Source organism: Physeter macrocephalus, chromosome 2 (genome assembly GCF_002837175.3).
Source record: "Physeter macrocephalus isolate SW-GA chromosome 2, ASM283717v5, whole genome shotgun sequence".
Taxonomy (NCBI): Eukaryota; Metazoa; Chordata; class Mammalia; order Artiodactyla; family Physeteridae; genus Physeter; species Physeter macrocephalus.
Genome location: NC_041215.1, coordinates 43,441,588 through 43,455,508, shown reverse-complemented (window position 1 = coordinate 43,455,508; position 13,921 = coordinate 43,441,588). Strand labels below are relative to the sequence as shown.

The following is a 13,921-nucleotide window of genomic DNA, read 5'->3' as shown; positions in this document are numbered from 1 at the left end:
AAAAAAAAAAAAAGGCTTCACTTGACTTATTCCCCATTAGCTACAACCTATATTTTTCCTTCCCCTCTCATCCAGTCTTCTCATTATCTCCTGAAGACAGGAAAAGCAGTGAGGTACAGTGGTTAAGAACATGGATCCTGGCACCACACTACTTGATTTGAAACACATCGTTTAATGGCTCTGCGACCATGAGCAAGTTACTTCACCACTCTCTGCCTCAATTTCCCCAAATGCAAAAAGATTATAATATCATCTCTCTGGTGTAAGCATTAAATGAGTTAGTATTGATATATGTGAAACACCGACAACAGTGCTTGGCACACAGTAAGCACTATATAAAGGTTTGCTATAATCCTTTTACTTTTATTTCTTCACTTTCACTCACTTTTCAGCCCATTCTGACCCCATCACTTCACCATGAAGTGTTTACTAAGAACACCCATAACCTCTTTGTTGCTAAATCCAACAACTATTTTTCAGTCATCATCTTAACTTGAGGACTAGGCAGCAGTTGACAATGTTAACACTCTCTTCTTAGAACATTCTCTTTCCTGGTCCAGGGCTTCAACTACCACCTACCCGCCAGTGTCTTGCCCATCTTTATCTGGAACCCAGACCTCTCTTCTATGCTCCAGATCCCACAAAGCCAGAGGCTACCTGGATATTCTCCCCTTGAAAGTCTCAAGGGCATCTCATATGCACTACATCCAAAACTGAGCCATGGGTTTCTCTCCCTAACTCCCTCTGGCTTAAATATTCTTTAGGCCCCTCTTCATTTGTCTGACCCCTACTCCTACTTTAGAGTTTAGATGAAGTATCATTTCCTCAGAGAAGCCTGAGGTGAATGCCCTAAAAGAAACTTTCATAGCACTTGGTACCTCTACTTCATACCTGCAATTAGATGATAAGCTACACGAGTGCAGGGACCATGCCTGTCTTCTCACTACTGTATCCCAGGACCTGAATGCAGTAGCCTCCAGAGCCCCTTCATCTGCACTAGGGTCTATCTGCACTCCTGAACAAGTATAAACTGTGTCACTTTGTGCCAGGCTAAGACTACTAGTATAGTTAAAACGTGACAAAGTGCAAAGAAGCATAGCAGAGGAAATAGTATTTAACCAAGCCCCCAAATTACTTTCAGTTGCAATAAGAGGCTCATGGATGGCAATTTTTTTTTAAAGCCTAACTTGGGGAGATTCATCCATTGGACAACCAACATTTTGCATCGCCTCTAACAGTGCAACAGGTCCAGGCAATCAGAGCAATTATGTGTGCGTTTCCGCCATTGTGTTTACACCTCACTATCACTTGGGTACCAGTACCCAAACCTACCTTAGCAAGCCAACTGACTATAACTCAGCACTCCTGTGTCCCGGTACATAGCAGCTTTTTGCGACGAGGTCTGCCACGAGTCCAGGCAGCTACACTGTCACTGGGGAGTCTTAAAGGCGGAGAAGTTCAAGGGAGGAAAAGTCGAGTTCTGAGCATAGGTGGATGTTTTAGTGAACAGGCCGCCCTTAAAGCCCGGAGGGGTAAATAATAGGGCTGAAAGACAACACAGTAGACTTCGCATGTGTGACAGGACTGAAAAATGAAAGCGTGCAAGGACGCGCCTACTGGCACCCTGGGACCCGTTCCCTCAGAGTCAATCCCGCGAGACTATAATTCCCGAGGATTCCCGCTAACTCCATGCAAACACCCGTAGGGGCGGGGAAAGAAGAGAGACGTCGGCGCGCAGTCGTCCGCTTTACAGCGCTCCGGGATCTCGAGAGAACTGCTTTTCTCGCGATTTTTCCGGAGCGGACCCTCCACGCGGAGACCGATCGCGTCTGCTGTAACTGGAGGGCAGGGAGGATACTGACGCTAGGGGAGGAAGAATCCCCTTTGGCCTGCCCTACGGAAGCCTGCGAGGGAGGGCGGCGTTCGCTGCGTAGTCCAGTTGCCCAGATGCCCAGCGCCAGCGCCTGCCGCAAGAGTCAGGAGAAGCCGCGGGAGATCATGGACGTGGCGGAAGTGGGTTTCCTCCTTCCTTGGGCCTGGGAGGACAGACCCCTGGGCCGGACCGCGCTGAGGGAGGGAGTATGGTGAGCGGGGCCCTAGCCTCTGGATCCCTGTCGGCACTTTGCGTGCAGGCCGCGGAGCCTGGGATCCGGGCGCCCAGAGCCCTCACCGGGCCTCCAGGGCCCTTGTCCGAGCAGCGTGGCCAGACCCACTCCGGATCGCATTTCTCACTGGGGCGCCTGGGAGACCTGGCCTACAGGAAGCGTGTCCCGGGACTGGGGGGTAGGGGAGCGCCGTGAAGTACCAACTGCCCCGGAAGTAGGAGCAGCGGGGTGATATTTAACCTCCCTGGGTTAGGCACGTCCTTCACGTAATCCATCTCTTCCCCGGAAATTTTTAATGTCCACTAGTAATCGATTTTTGTTCAGCCCTCGTGTTCCTAATGTTTTTCAAGTAATGACAGTACTTCGTAAAACGATCCGCCAGCATGTTTAATGACCATTTTCCATGTGACAGCTTTAAAGAACACTTGTCATTTTTATTTTCTTTCTTCCCCTAAGTAACCCAAGTGAGGTAGGTAGGGGAAGTTTGCAGAGAATGCGTTTGAAGTCTTTGAGATGATGTGACCCAAAATCATCTATGTAATTCATAATACCCTGTGGTCCTTCAGTACTTTTCGGAAATGAAAGTTTGAAACCATCCTGCAAGTTATGTGTGTTCTTAATGAAATTGGGATCCCTACCTGGCTCCTAATTTTTCTTTTGAGGAAATATGAATTTGTGATAAACTGCGTTAAGGTCATTTTAAGAACATTAGATGGAATAAGGGGTGCTGAAATATGAACAGTAGTAATAAGCAACCCCCTTTTTTCTGTTCACGTGCTGTAACCTATTTATGCTGCCCTCCTGCTACATTGTGTGACTGTATCTTTCTGTTAGGACTGGAGTTATCTTCGTCTTTAAGGTGTATTTTTTTTAATTCGCAAAAAAAAAGAAAAAACTGTTCATTAAACACCTTAACATGTTGTCTGGTTTGTTTTGGTATAAACACAAAATCTAATATCCTCCAAAGCTAAAGGAGAGGATTCCAACAAATAGCTGTAGTGACAGAAACTAACTGTTTCATCCACCATCCTAAGTTACCTTGTAAATTTTAAGGAAACCATTTTTGTGTATTCTTGATCTGATTAGTTATATAAACCACCTTTGCAGATAATGTAGGTCTATGTATAAGGTAGACATTGTGGCAGAGTTATGTCACTTTATAGCTAGAAGGATCTTAAGAGATCATTTTCTAGATAAAGTGAGATTAAAATAAAAGGCCACTTACCAATTTAATAAGTATAGTTTGTTAATAATAGTCTGGACTTTAGATCTCCTTTTTCCTGTTCCTGACTTAAAATCTGTAACAAGAATTTTGGTGTCATACTGTCAGTGTTGAACCACTTACAACCTGATATCATGAAGATGGTTTTTAGAAACAGGAAGCTGGTGAATTTTTTTGATGATGTTTACAAAAGGAAAGTTGTAGTTAGCTTATATCCAGCATCTCTGATTTCTAAAAACTGGACATCTGGTACTCAGAAAGCTTACCCCTAAATGTTGGTTCTCTTTGAACATCTCTTCCTCTAATAGGAAGTTAATAAAACTGTGGTACCTCATCCTTCTCCCTTCACAGAGGAAATTTATAACTCTGCTTTGAAGTAGTTTAATCTCCTTTTTGAAGAAAGTAGTTAAGATGTGTTGTACATGTGTGTAAATTTTATTTGAGAGTGCTATTTTGTATGGTATATCGATCCAGGAGTGGTGATCTCCAAAACAAATTAACCAGAAGCTGGGTCTGTGGATTGCATATGTAAATGATATGACAGATTTCCACACTTTAAAACTACTACTCTGAATTGATAAAATGGTCCTGAAAGTTTAAATGAATTCATCTTTTTCTGTTATTTGTATTTCTGTGTTTACTATGCTATTAGTGTTTAAATAAAAAGTCGTAATGTAAAAATGTTTTTTTGTAGGATTATGCAAAAGAAAGATACGGAGTATCTTCAATGATACAATCACAAGAAAAACCAGGTTAGTAGTTATGTGATAAAAAAAGTTTTTTTTTCTTTTTAATTCCAGGAAAGTTCTTTATGAAGTTTTAAGTAAGGTTGACATAACTGAAGGCATAATTCTGAAAAGCTTAAATGGCAAGCATATGCCATAAACCTGCACAGACATTGTCAATTTAGGGTCCCTAGTCTCAATAAGGAAGAAAATACGTTAAATTAGTATATTTTAAATGGTAAATTATATTACAAAGGTATTCCTAGGTGGTCATGTAAAAGATTTGACTCTGGCCTAGGAGATAAAAGATAGTTAATAGTAGCTGCCTTCATCATATGCAACCTTTTCTGCATGCTTTGTGAAGCTACCTCCTTTACTTTCCTCCTTGACTATATTATATTTCTTTGAAATTGACTTGTTAATTGTTTCTCTCAGGCCTGTAGGTTTTCTATTTGTAAACATTTGTCTTGCTTTTGTTTCTATTTTGTATATGTGATTTCAACAAAGTTATCCTACTCAACTATTTAACAATCATTTTTCTTTTGTTAGACACCCCAAATGATGTCTTTCAAACTTTGGTACAACTGCAGACCTTTAAGCTCTGGCCCATTGGAAGCACTAAGTACTTCTAATTTAGATGCCTGCCTGTGAATTTTATGCTTTGAAAACAATATACCCCAGGTCAAATTTAATTGTTATTTTTGGATTTAATTTATTGCACGATCACAAAATCACTTTTCCTTCCCAACTTTGTTGGAAAAGTGTGCAGTGAAAGGGCAAAATAGGTTACTAAGAATAAACCATTTCGAAAGATAAAGATAGTGAAGTAAAGTAATTGAGTATAAAATGGGATACAAGCAATATAGTATAGGAGAGGATTACCCCTGCCAGAACAAGCAGGAGGGGTCATATGAGACTCTTTTTCGGCTTAACTGTCTTCCTGAACTGGACTTCCTTGATTTCTAACTCAAAAAAATCTTATTGGAATTTGTCTCTTACATAAGCCCCAGTCACCCTTTGCCATGATTACTATTCCTATTTAGCTAGCAAATCCAGACTACTTAGTGTCTTCCAGTTACAAGCTCTCCCCACCAAAAGGAGGATAAACTACCTACGTAATCTGATTACATTAAATAACAGTAAAATTCTATCCTTGGTTTTACCTCTGTTAAAATCATAATACATTGTTCAACATAAAGTTTTCTTTCCTGTCTGCTTCCATTTCTCCAAATTCTTTCATTCTAATACCAGTGACTTAACTGTGGAGGAGGTAGTAGTTTTTCAAACTGAAACCCTACTGCCACTGATCTTTGCCTAGGCCAGTCATACTGGTGGGAGTATGACATGCGCCTCAGGTATGTGTGGATATGTTTAAGGTTGAGAACCCCTCTGCTAATTAATTGGAATGACACACGAAAGAAGGGCCGTTACTCTTTCTTTTCCTAAGTACTATTAAAATTACGATAATCGTGACGCTTATTTATAAGTCTGTTCTTTTAGACTTAGGTTATTCTGTTTTGTTTGGTTTTGAGTTTTTTGTTTTTTTTTTTTGTGGTATGCGGGCCTCTCACTGCTGTGGCCTCTCCCTCTGCGGAGCACAGGCTCCAGACGCGCAGGCTCAGCGGCCATGGCTCACGGGCCCAGCCGCTCCGCGGCATATGGGATCTTCCCGGACCGTGGCGCGAACCCGGTTCCCCTGCATCTGCAGGCGGACGCGCAACCACTGCACCACCAGGGAAGTCCTGGTTTTGAGTTTTGATTGCCTAGTAAGTCGTTTGCTTTTTCAATCTTGGCATTTTCAGATCTGTCTTTTAAAATTGCTTTGTCTGTCTTTTCTCTTTCACACTTTGTTTTGTCTGAGTTTACACAGCAGACTTGGAAGTTGGCTTAACTCATAAGGTCTATGGACAGAGTTTTGCAGAAATCCTCTTATGATGCCTAATGCTTCAAAATTTCTCACTCATTCTCTTTGCTTTTGGCAATGAGGTCTATGGTATTCTGTAAATCAGGTTCTCTCTAAGCTGCATCTTTACTTCAAGAGACAAATTATAAATACATTTAGGCAAAGTAGGTAAAATATATTTATAATTTGATTTCATTATAATATCCCCCACAAAGGTATTTTTAGTATTATAGTAACTAGGATATACTACATGTGATACTGACAAATTTGGTTACAATTAGGCAACATAACCCTTGAGAATAGAGATCTTTTATCATTCATAATGTTGTAGTATCATTTCTATTAAAATATTTAAATTAATACTTAGAGCTTTTTCTTTAATATTCAAATTATTGCATATTTAGAACAACAATAGAATAATTTCTGGATCATTTCTGGATCATGATTGCCTTGTATCACTATCTTCACATAATAGTTTTTTCACAGTTTTCCTGTTTGGGGGATGCTAGATAAATGTAGTACTTTGTTATTAGCATTGGGGGGCATAATTGTTCAGGTTCACCAATAGCCAGAAGGGGAATTTATTGGTTCACATACCTGTAGGAAACAAAGTGTGAGATGGCATAAGGCATGATAGGATTTAGAGGTTTGAGCATTATCTATGGGGCTTTCTGTCTCTACTTCTTGGCTTTGCATCCATTAGGCTGTTGACCTCATTCTCTCATCCTGCAAATTCAGGTAGTAGGAAAGATGGTGGCTGCAACCCTGGGCCTACACCACCTCAGCTCAGCGACCCCAGGGAAGACAGATTCATTCCCATTATCTGTATATTAAGTACCAGAGAAGGACTTTGATTAGCTTAGTTTGAGTAACATGTCCTTCTTTGGATGAGTCAGTGTGTCCTGGGGAATGGGGTACTATGACTGTCCAGGCCTGGCAGAGAATTCCCCCATGTGGCTAGCTGACTTACACACTATGGCAGGCAAGCAAAAATACTATGTCCACTTAGGCACAGGCAGTTCAACACAGGCTGTATTTGGCTTTATAAGTCATTGAAGTGTTCAGGAGATTTGCATTTTGAAATTATCTCTTTGACTCCAATGTAGACTGAATTAGGGTGTCAGGGGATTACCAGTTAAAAGGCTTTTGCTATAGTTTAGGCAAGATATAATAGTACTTTGCTTTGGAATGGTGGCAGTGAAGGTGAAAGAGAATTGGATAGATTTTAGAGATATATTTAAGATGTACAATTCATAAAACTTGAGGCAGACTACATATGGAAGGTGAGAGAAGGTGTTAACCCTCATACAGTGTGGGTAGGAATGTAAATTGGTGCAGCCACTATGGAAAATAGTATTGAGGTTCCTCAGAAAATTAAGAATTGAACTACCATATGATACAGCAGTTCCACTTCTGGGTATTTATCTGAAGAATATGAAAACACTAATTTGAAAATATAACTGCACCCTTATGTTCACTGCAGCATTATTTACAGTAGCCAAAATATGAAAACAACCTAGGTGCCTATCAACAGATTAATAGATATAGAAGATGTGGTCTATATATTTAATGGAGTACTACTCAGCCATAAAAAAAGATGAAATCTTGCCATTTGCAACAACATGGATGGACCTTAAGGGTATAATGCTAAGTGAAATAAGTCAGACAGAGAAAGACAAATACTGTATGATTTCACTCATATTTGGAATGTAAAAGTAAATAAATAAATGAACAAACCAAACCAAACAACAAACACATAGATAAAGAGAGCAGAGTAGTGTTTACCAGAGGGGAAGGAGCATGGGGGGAGGGTGAAATGGGTAACAGGGTAAACTGTATTGTAATGGATGGAAAGTAAACTTTTGGTGGTAAGCATGCTGTAGTGTGTATAGATGTTGAAATACAATGTTATAAACATGAAACTTATGTGATGTTATAAACCAATGTTATAAACCAATTAAAAACAAAAGCAAAAGAAAAAAGTTGCTATTTGGTGGTAAGCATGCTGTAGTGTGTATAGATGTTGAAATACAATGTTATAAACATGAAACTTATGTGATGTTATAAACCAATTAAAAACAAAAGCAAAAGAAAAAAGTGTTGCTAGATATTGAGAGTCATTTAAGACAATACCAAGTACTATGCTAGCTATCAAATCAAAATAATTTTGATCTTGATCTCTTTGTAAATTCTGAATTACAAGATTGTTTCATTTATTTGCTGCAGATCGAGTTTTGGTTCGAATTAGTGACTTGACATTACAAAAAGCTGATGAAGTTGTTTGGGTGCGTGCAAGGGTTCATACAAGCAGAGCTAAAGGTAAGATTGATTAAATGATTACAGCTTTTTTGGTAATCATTGAATTTTTTGTTTTTCAGATTTCTCACAGATCAAAGTAAATCTTTAAAAACAAAACAAAAACACCTGTTTTCCTTCTTAAATCACTATAAAGTATTAGTCCATGGTTAGTTAATTTTAGGTTCTTACAAGACATCCTTAAAAACCATTTAGCCTTGGGCTTCCGTGGTGGTGCAGTGGTTGAGAGTCTGCCTGCCGATGCAGGGGACACGGGTTCGTGCCCCGGTCCGGGAAGATCCCACGTGCCGCAGAGCGGCTGGGCCCGTGAGCCATGGCCGCTGAGCCTGTGCGTCCGGAGCCTGTGGTCCGCAACGGGAGAGGCCACAACAGTGAGAGGCCCGCGTACTGCAAAAAAAACAAACAAAAAAAAATTTAGCCTTAAAACTCAGATGAAATCTAAGACTCTAAGGTACTTTTCTAGCACCTCTCAAAAGTTTAATTTTTTGAAGTAAAGAGTGTTTTTGAGAAGTATTTCATTTGTTAATATTCTTACATTTGTAATATTTAGACAGGGAGAGAGGTAGAAGAAAGATAAGGCTGAGACTGGATTGTCTAGTACTCACTGGCTACATTTAGCTATTTAAATTAAAATTAAAATTATATAGCTCAGTCACCAGCTGTATTTTGAGTGCTAGTGGCTCCCGTATTGGACAGACAGGACAAATACAAAATATTTTTATCATTGTAGAAAGTTCTCTTGGACAGTACTAAGAATTTAGCATTAACAACAAAGAAGAAATATTAGGGGAGTTTAGACAAACCTCAGTTCCTTATGGAAAATTGTCCTAGCCTAGTGTTCCAAATTGTCTGAAAGTATTAGTGATGCTTATATTGGTTTATAACTTTATACTTTTCACACAGTTTTTTTTTTTTTTGCAGTACGCGGGCCTCTCACTGCTGTGGCCTCTCCCGTTGCGGAGCACAGGCTCCGGACGCGCAGGCTCAGTGGCCATGTCTCACGGGCCCAGCCGCTCTGCGGCACGTGGGTCTTCCCGGACCGGGGCACGAACCCGTGTCCCCTGCATCGGCAGGCAGACTCTCAACCACTGCGCCACCAGGGAAGCCCTCACACAGTTTTTCACACTTGATCATCCCCATAGATTTGTGGAGTAGGCAGAATAGGCACTGTTATTCCACTTTATAAATGAGGAGACTAAGGCTCAGAATGATAAAGCTCCTTGCCCAAATTCTCATGGTAATTGGTGGAATATGAAAAGAATTCAGCTTTTTAGGACACCTTCTGTCTCCCTAGCAGAGTTAATTACTTCTGTACTATTTAATACATTCTGTGGTACAGCATTTCTTACTTTGTGTTTTAAAATATTTATTATAGAATTAATACAGGCCCATTATTTTTTAAATTCCAACATTTTATACATATATCTCTTACTCTCTGAGGATGACTACTATTAAGAGTTTATCGGGAATTCCCTGGCAGTCCAGTGGTTAGGACTCTGCACTTTCCTTTTTCTTTTTTCGTTCCTTTCTTTCTTTCTTTTTTTTCTTTCTTTCTTTCCTTCTTTCCTTTCTTTCCTTCCTTCCTTCCTTCCCTTCCTTCCTTCCTCCCTCCCTCCCTTCCTTCCTTCCTTTCTTTCCTTCCTTTCTTTCCTTTTCTTTCTTTCTTTCTTTCTTTTTTCATGCATGGACGCATGCTGTGCCAGTTCTTAGTTGCAGCACATGGGATCTTTGTTGCCGTGCAGAATCTTTTAGTTGCGGCATGTGGGATCTAGTTCGCTGACCAGGGATTGAACCTGGGCCCCCTGCATTGGGAGCACAGAGTCTTAACCACTGGACCACTGGGGAAGTCCCAGGACTCTGCACTTTCACTGCCAAGGGCCCAGGTTCAATCCCTGGTCGGGGAACTAAGATCCCACAAGCCACATGGCGTGGCCAAAAAAAAAAAAAAGAGTTTATCTGTTCTTCCAGTATCCTCCCCCAAATAGATGAATACTGTTGGACTTTGAGAAGAATGCTAGTAGAATTTTAACTTTTTAAAAACTGTTGATTTGCCTTCCTGAAAGGTTGGGCCATTTATTCAACCAATAGATAATCACATTGTACTGTAATCCTTCATTTACTTGTCTTTCTCCCATTGGATTAGGAACCTTTGTTCTCTCCAAACTGGCACCTTGTTTCCTAAACATAGTTATTTAACAAATTAAAAGATAGAATGCACGCTACATGTAAGCCTGAACCAAAAATACTTCCCTTCACACTCATCCAAAAAATGGAACAGTTTGAACATGAGTAAGGACAACTGCAGTGAGTTGAAACACATCAGATATGTTTAAATCCGTAAGTTTATAATAATGCTAAGGCAAACAAACAGAAAATCTAGTTGGTCATCAGTGGAACAAGCTCATTATTTTCAAATCTGGTAAATACTAAAGTGGAAGTATCATTTCTGTATGAATTGTATATCACTGGCTAACCAAATGGTAGATACGGGGAAGTGTCTCTTTAGAGAAGTGTCCAGCTAATAAAATGAAGAATATTGGAACATCATCATTTTGCCCCCAGTGAATTATCTAGACATTGATCATCAGTGATTGCTAACGACATAATAGAGAGACAACCAGAAATATTTTATGTCTATTTATAAAAGAACACAACACCACCCAATGAAGTAGTCTTGCCCAAAAAATTGTTCTGAATCTCACTAAGCCTTTAGCAATAACCAGCAACTAACAGGACAAAGGAACATGTTAAATAACAATGGAGGTGCAATCAGCACAATCTAGTAGTAAACTACTGGGCAGAAATGACCTGGTCTCTTCAAGAATTAAATTGAAAGGGAAGGGGGTACCTATGGATTAAAACAGATTTAAGATGTCTCTCAACCAATCACTTATTTGGATCCTAATTTAAATCTACAGTAAAAAAAAAAAAAAAAAAAGACACTGAGACTTGGGTATTTGGTGTTAAAAAATTGTGGTTTTTTTCAGTTGAAATAATAGTACTGTTGTAACATTTTAAAAAAGATCTTCTCTCTTAGGGATCCTTACTGAATTATGTATGGATGAAATAATAGAGGGTTTGCAGGGGTTTGCTTCAAAATAGTACAGGAATTGAGGGATAAGTGGATTAGGGCAGAAGTTGAGGAATGAGTGGATTGGAGCAAAGCTGAAACAAGAATGGCCATGAATTGATAACTGTTGAGGTATGTGAGGATTGTAGGTAGGTGTTGATTATCATTTACAAATAATGATCGTTTTGTCCTTTTCTTTCAAATGTTTATCTTATTTCTTGTTTCTCTGCAATAATCAGTAGATTCTCCAGTATTAAAGGGATTCTCACAATGAAGAATTTTTTTTAACTGGAGATATAAATTCCTGCTGAGTTATTTCATGACATTAGGTGTTCTGCATAAAATGTCATTACAAAACAATGCCAAAGTTTAAAAAGTAGGTCAAAAGAAGTTTTCTTCTAGTCCAAGTTTTCTGTTATCAGGAGTAGGTATTAAATTTTATCAGACCTTTTCCAGAAATTATTTCCCTCAAAATATCATGCTGAATATATTTATACAGAGATTCATTATACTATTCTCTTTGCTTTTGTGTTTGTTTGAAATTTTCCACATAATAAAAAATTTAAAATACAGTTGATCTTCATTATTCACAGGTTGTATATTTGCAAATTCACCTACTTGCTAACATGTATTTGTAACCCCAAAATCAATACTTGCAGTGATTTCACTGTCATTCACAGACATGCCAGACATTCGCATGAGCAGAGTGGTAAGAAATTTGAGTTTCCCAGTGCACACATTTTCAGCTGAGGTTAAAAACAGTGAAGCTCTGCCTTGTATCAGCTCTCAAAAACAAGTGTCCTTTTCACAGTCTATTTAATGCCACGTTCTTTACGGCCTTGTGCTTTTTGTTGGTGATTTGACTGTTTAAAATGGCCCCCAAGCATAGTGCTGAAGTGTTTTCTAGTGTTCCTAAATGCAAGAGAGTCATAATATGCATTATGGAGAAAATACTAGTTGTTAGCTAAGTTTTGTCCAAGCATGAGTTATAGTGCTGTTGGCCGTGAGTTCTATGTTAATGAATCAACTATATATACTTTAAATAAGGTGTCTTTAAACAGAAATACATACAGAACAAATTTGTGTATTGATGGACTGATGAAAATATTGTAACTAGACATTCACAGAAACCTCACCCTATATTTCCCCTAGGAGCAATGGCTCGATATTTGCTAATTTATTGTTCTGGTGACTTTATAAAACATAACTACCACAAATAGCAAGAATCAACTGTATGTAATTCTAGTGATTTACAATAATGGATTTCTTAACGTTGAAACATTTTTGGATTCTTGGAATAAACTGAATTTGGTAAAGGTGTGGGTAGTATTCTTTTAGCTAAGTTTCAATAATATGTTTTTTTGGAATTTTGCATTAATCAGTTTTCATAATTTTTACTTGGAAAATTCTACTTTGTTTTTAAGTTTGTATATATGTGTATGTGTGTTTAAGTTGTAAGTTACCCAAGTAATACAAAGTATTTTCACATGAATTTTTCAAAGAGTACAGAAATTATATTCCTTTTTCTTCTCTACTGCCTATCTTTTGCTCCAGCCTTTTCTATTAATTCTTAATAATTTGTTCATTGTCTTTCCAAAAATCTTTCTTTTTAATGCACAGATGTGCACACACACACACACAAATACATTCAGGTTTTTTGTTTTGTGTGTGTTTTGTCTTATTTTATGTAGATGATACCATATTTTTACATGTTATTCTGCAACTTTTTTTATTTTCAATTAACAGTGTTTCTTGGAGATACTTCCATGATATTAGTTATAGATCTACATAAGGCAGTATTTCTCTAGGATAGATATCTAGAAGTGAAATTGCTGGGTTGAAGGGTGGGCATACACATATTAAAATTTTCCAATACCAGAGTACCCTCCAAAAAAACTATACTCAGTGATACTCCCACAAGTATGTGACAGTACCACTTTCTCCACATTCTTGCCAGTAATTATTGTCAATGTTTTTTATTTCTACCAAAGAAGATTATCTGAAAAAAATGAATAAAATCTTTGAATTTGCAGAACCCTGATTGCTGCTACTCCCTTCTTCCTTACATGGAAAAAATTATACCAATAAATATAACTTATTTGGAATCATTCATGTGTTCTAACTCCAGAAGTAGTATCACATTAAAATTGGACTTGGACAAACAACCTATGCTGGCAATTTCAAGTAAAGCAAAGTTCTGAAAAAACCATAAATAAGGAAATGAAAGTGTCAAAATCATCGTGTCAAAAGTATGACAACTAGAAACCTGTTAAGCAAAAAAACCAAAACCTAGTCTGTTTATATAACAAATATCTGTATATTTCTCCTCAAATTAAGGGCAGTGTTTTACACATTTTTAAATATTAAAAATCCGATTTCTTACGATAGGTTTATGCTTCACACCCCTAAAATAAAGAGTTTTATATAGGAGCAAGGAGAAATTTTTTTTTTTTTTTTTTTTTTCAGTACGCGGGCCTCCACCTGTCGCGGCCTCTCCCGTCGCGGAGCACAGGCTCCGGACGCGCAGGCCCAGCGGCCATGGCTCACGGGCCCAGCCGCTCCGCGGCATGTGGGATCCCC

General features: G+C 38.7%; 1 protein-coding gene across 1 annotated transcript in view; it reads left to right on the top strand.

Annotated features, from left to right (window-relative positions):
- Positions 1–1,749: 1,749 nt before the first annotated feature.
- DARS1 (aspartyl-tRNA synthetase 1) overlaps positions 1,750–13,921 on the top strand; it is a 67,029-nt gene continuing 54,857 nt past the window's right edge. The window contains exons 1-3 of the mRNA XM_007129485.4: positions 1,750–2,013; positions 4,022–4,079; positions 8,182–8,274. Coding sequence (XP_007129547.1) covers positions 1,948–2,013; positions 4,022–4,079; positions 8,182–8,274 — 217 coding nt within the window. The 5' untranslated portion in view covers positions 1,750–1,947. The remainder of the gene's footprint in view (positions 2,014–4,021; positions 4,080–8,181; positions 8,275–13,921) is intronic.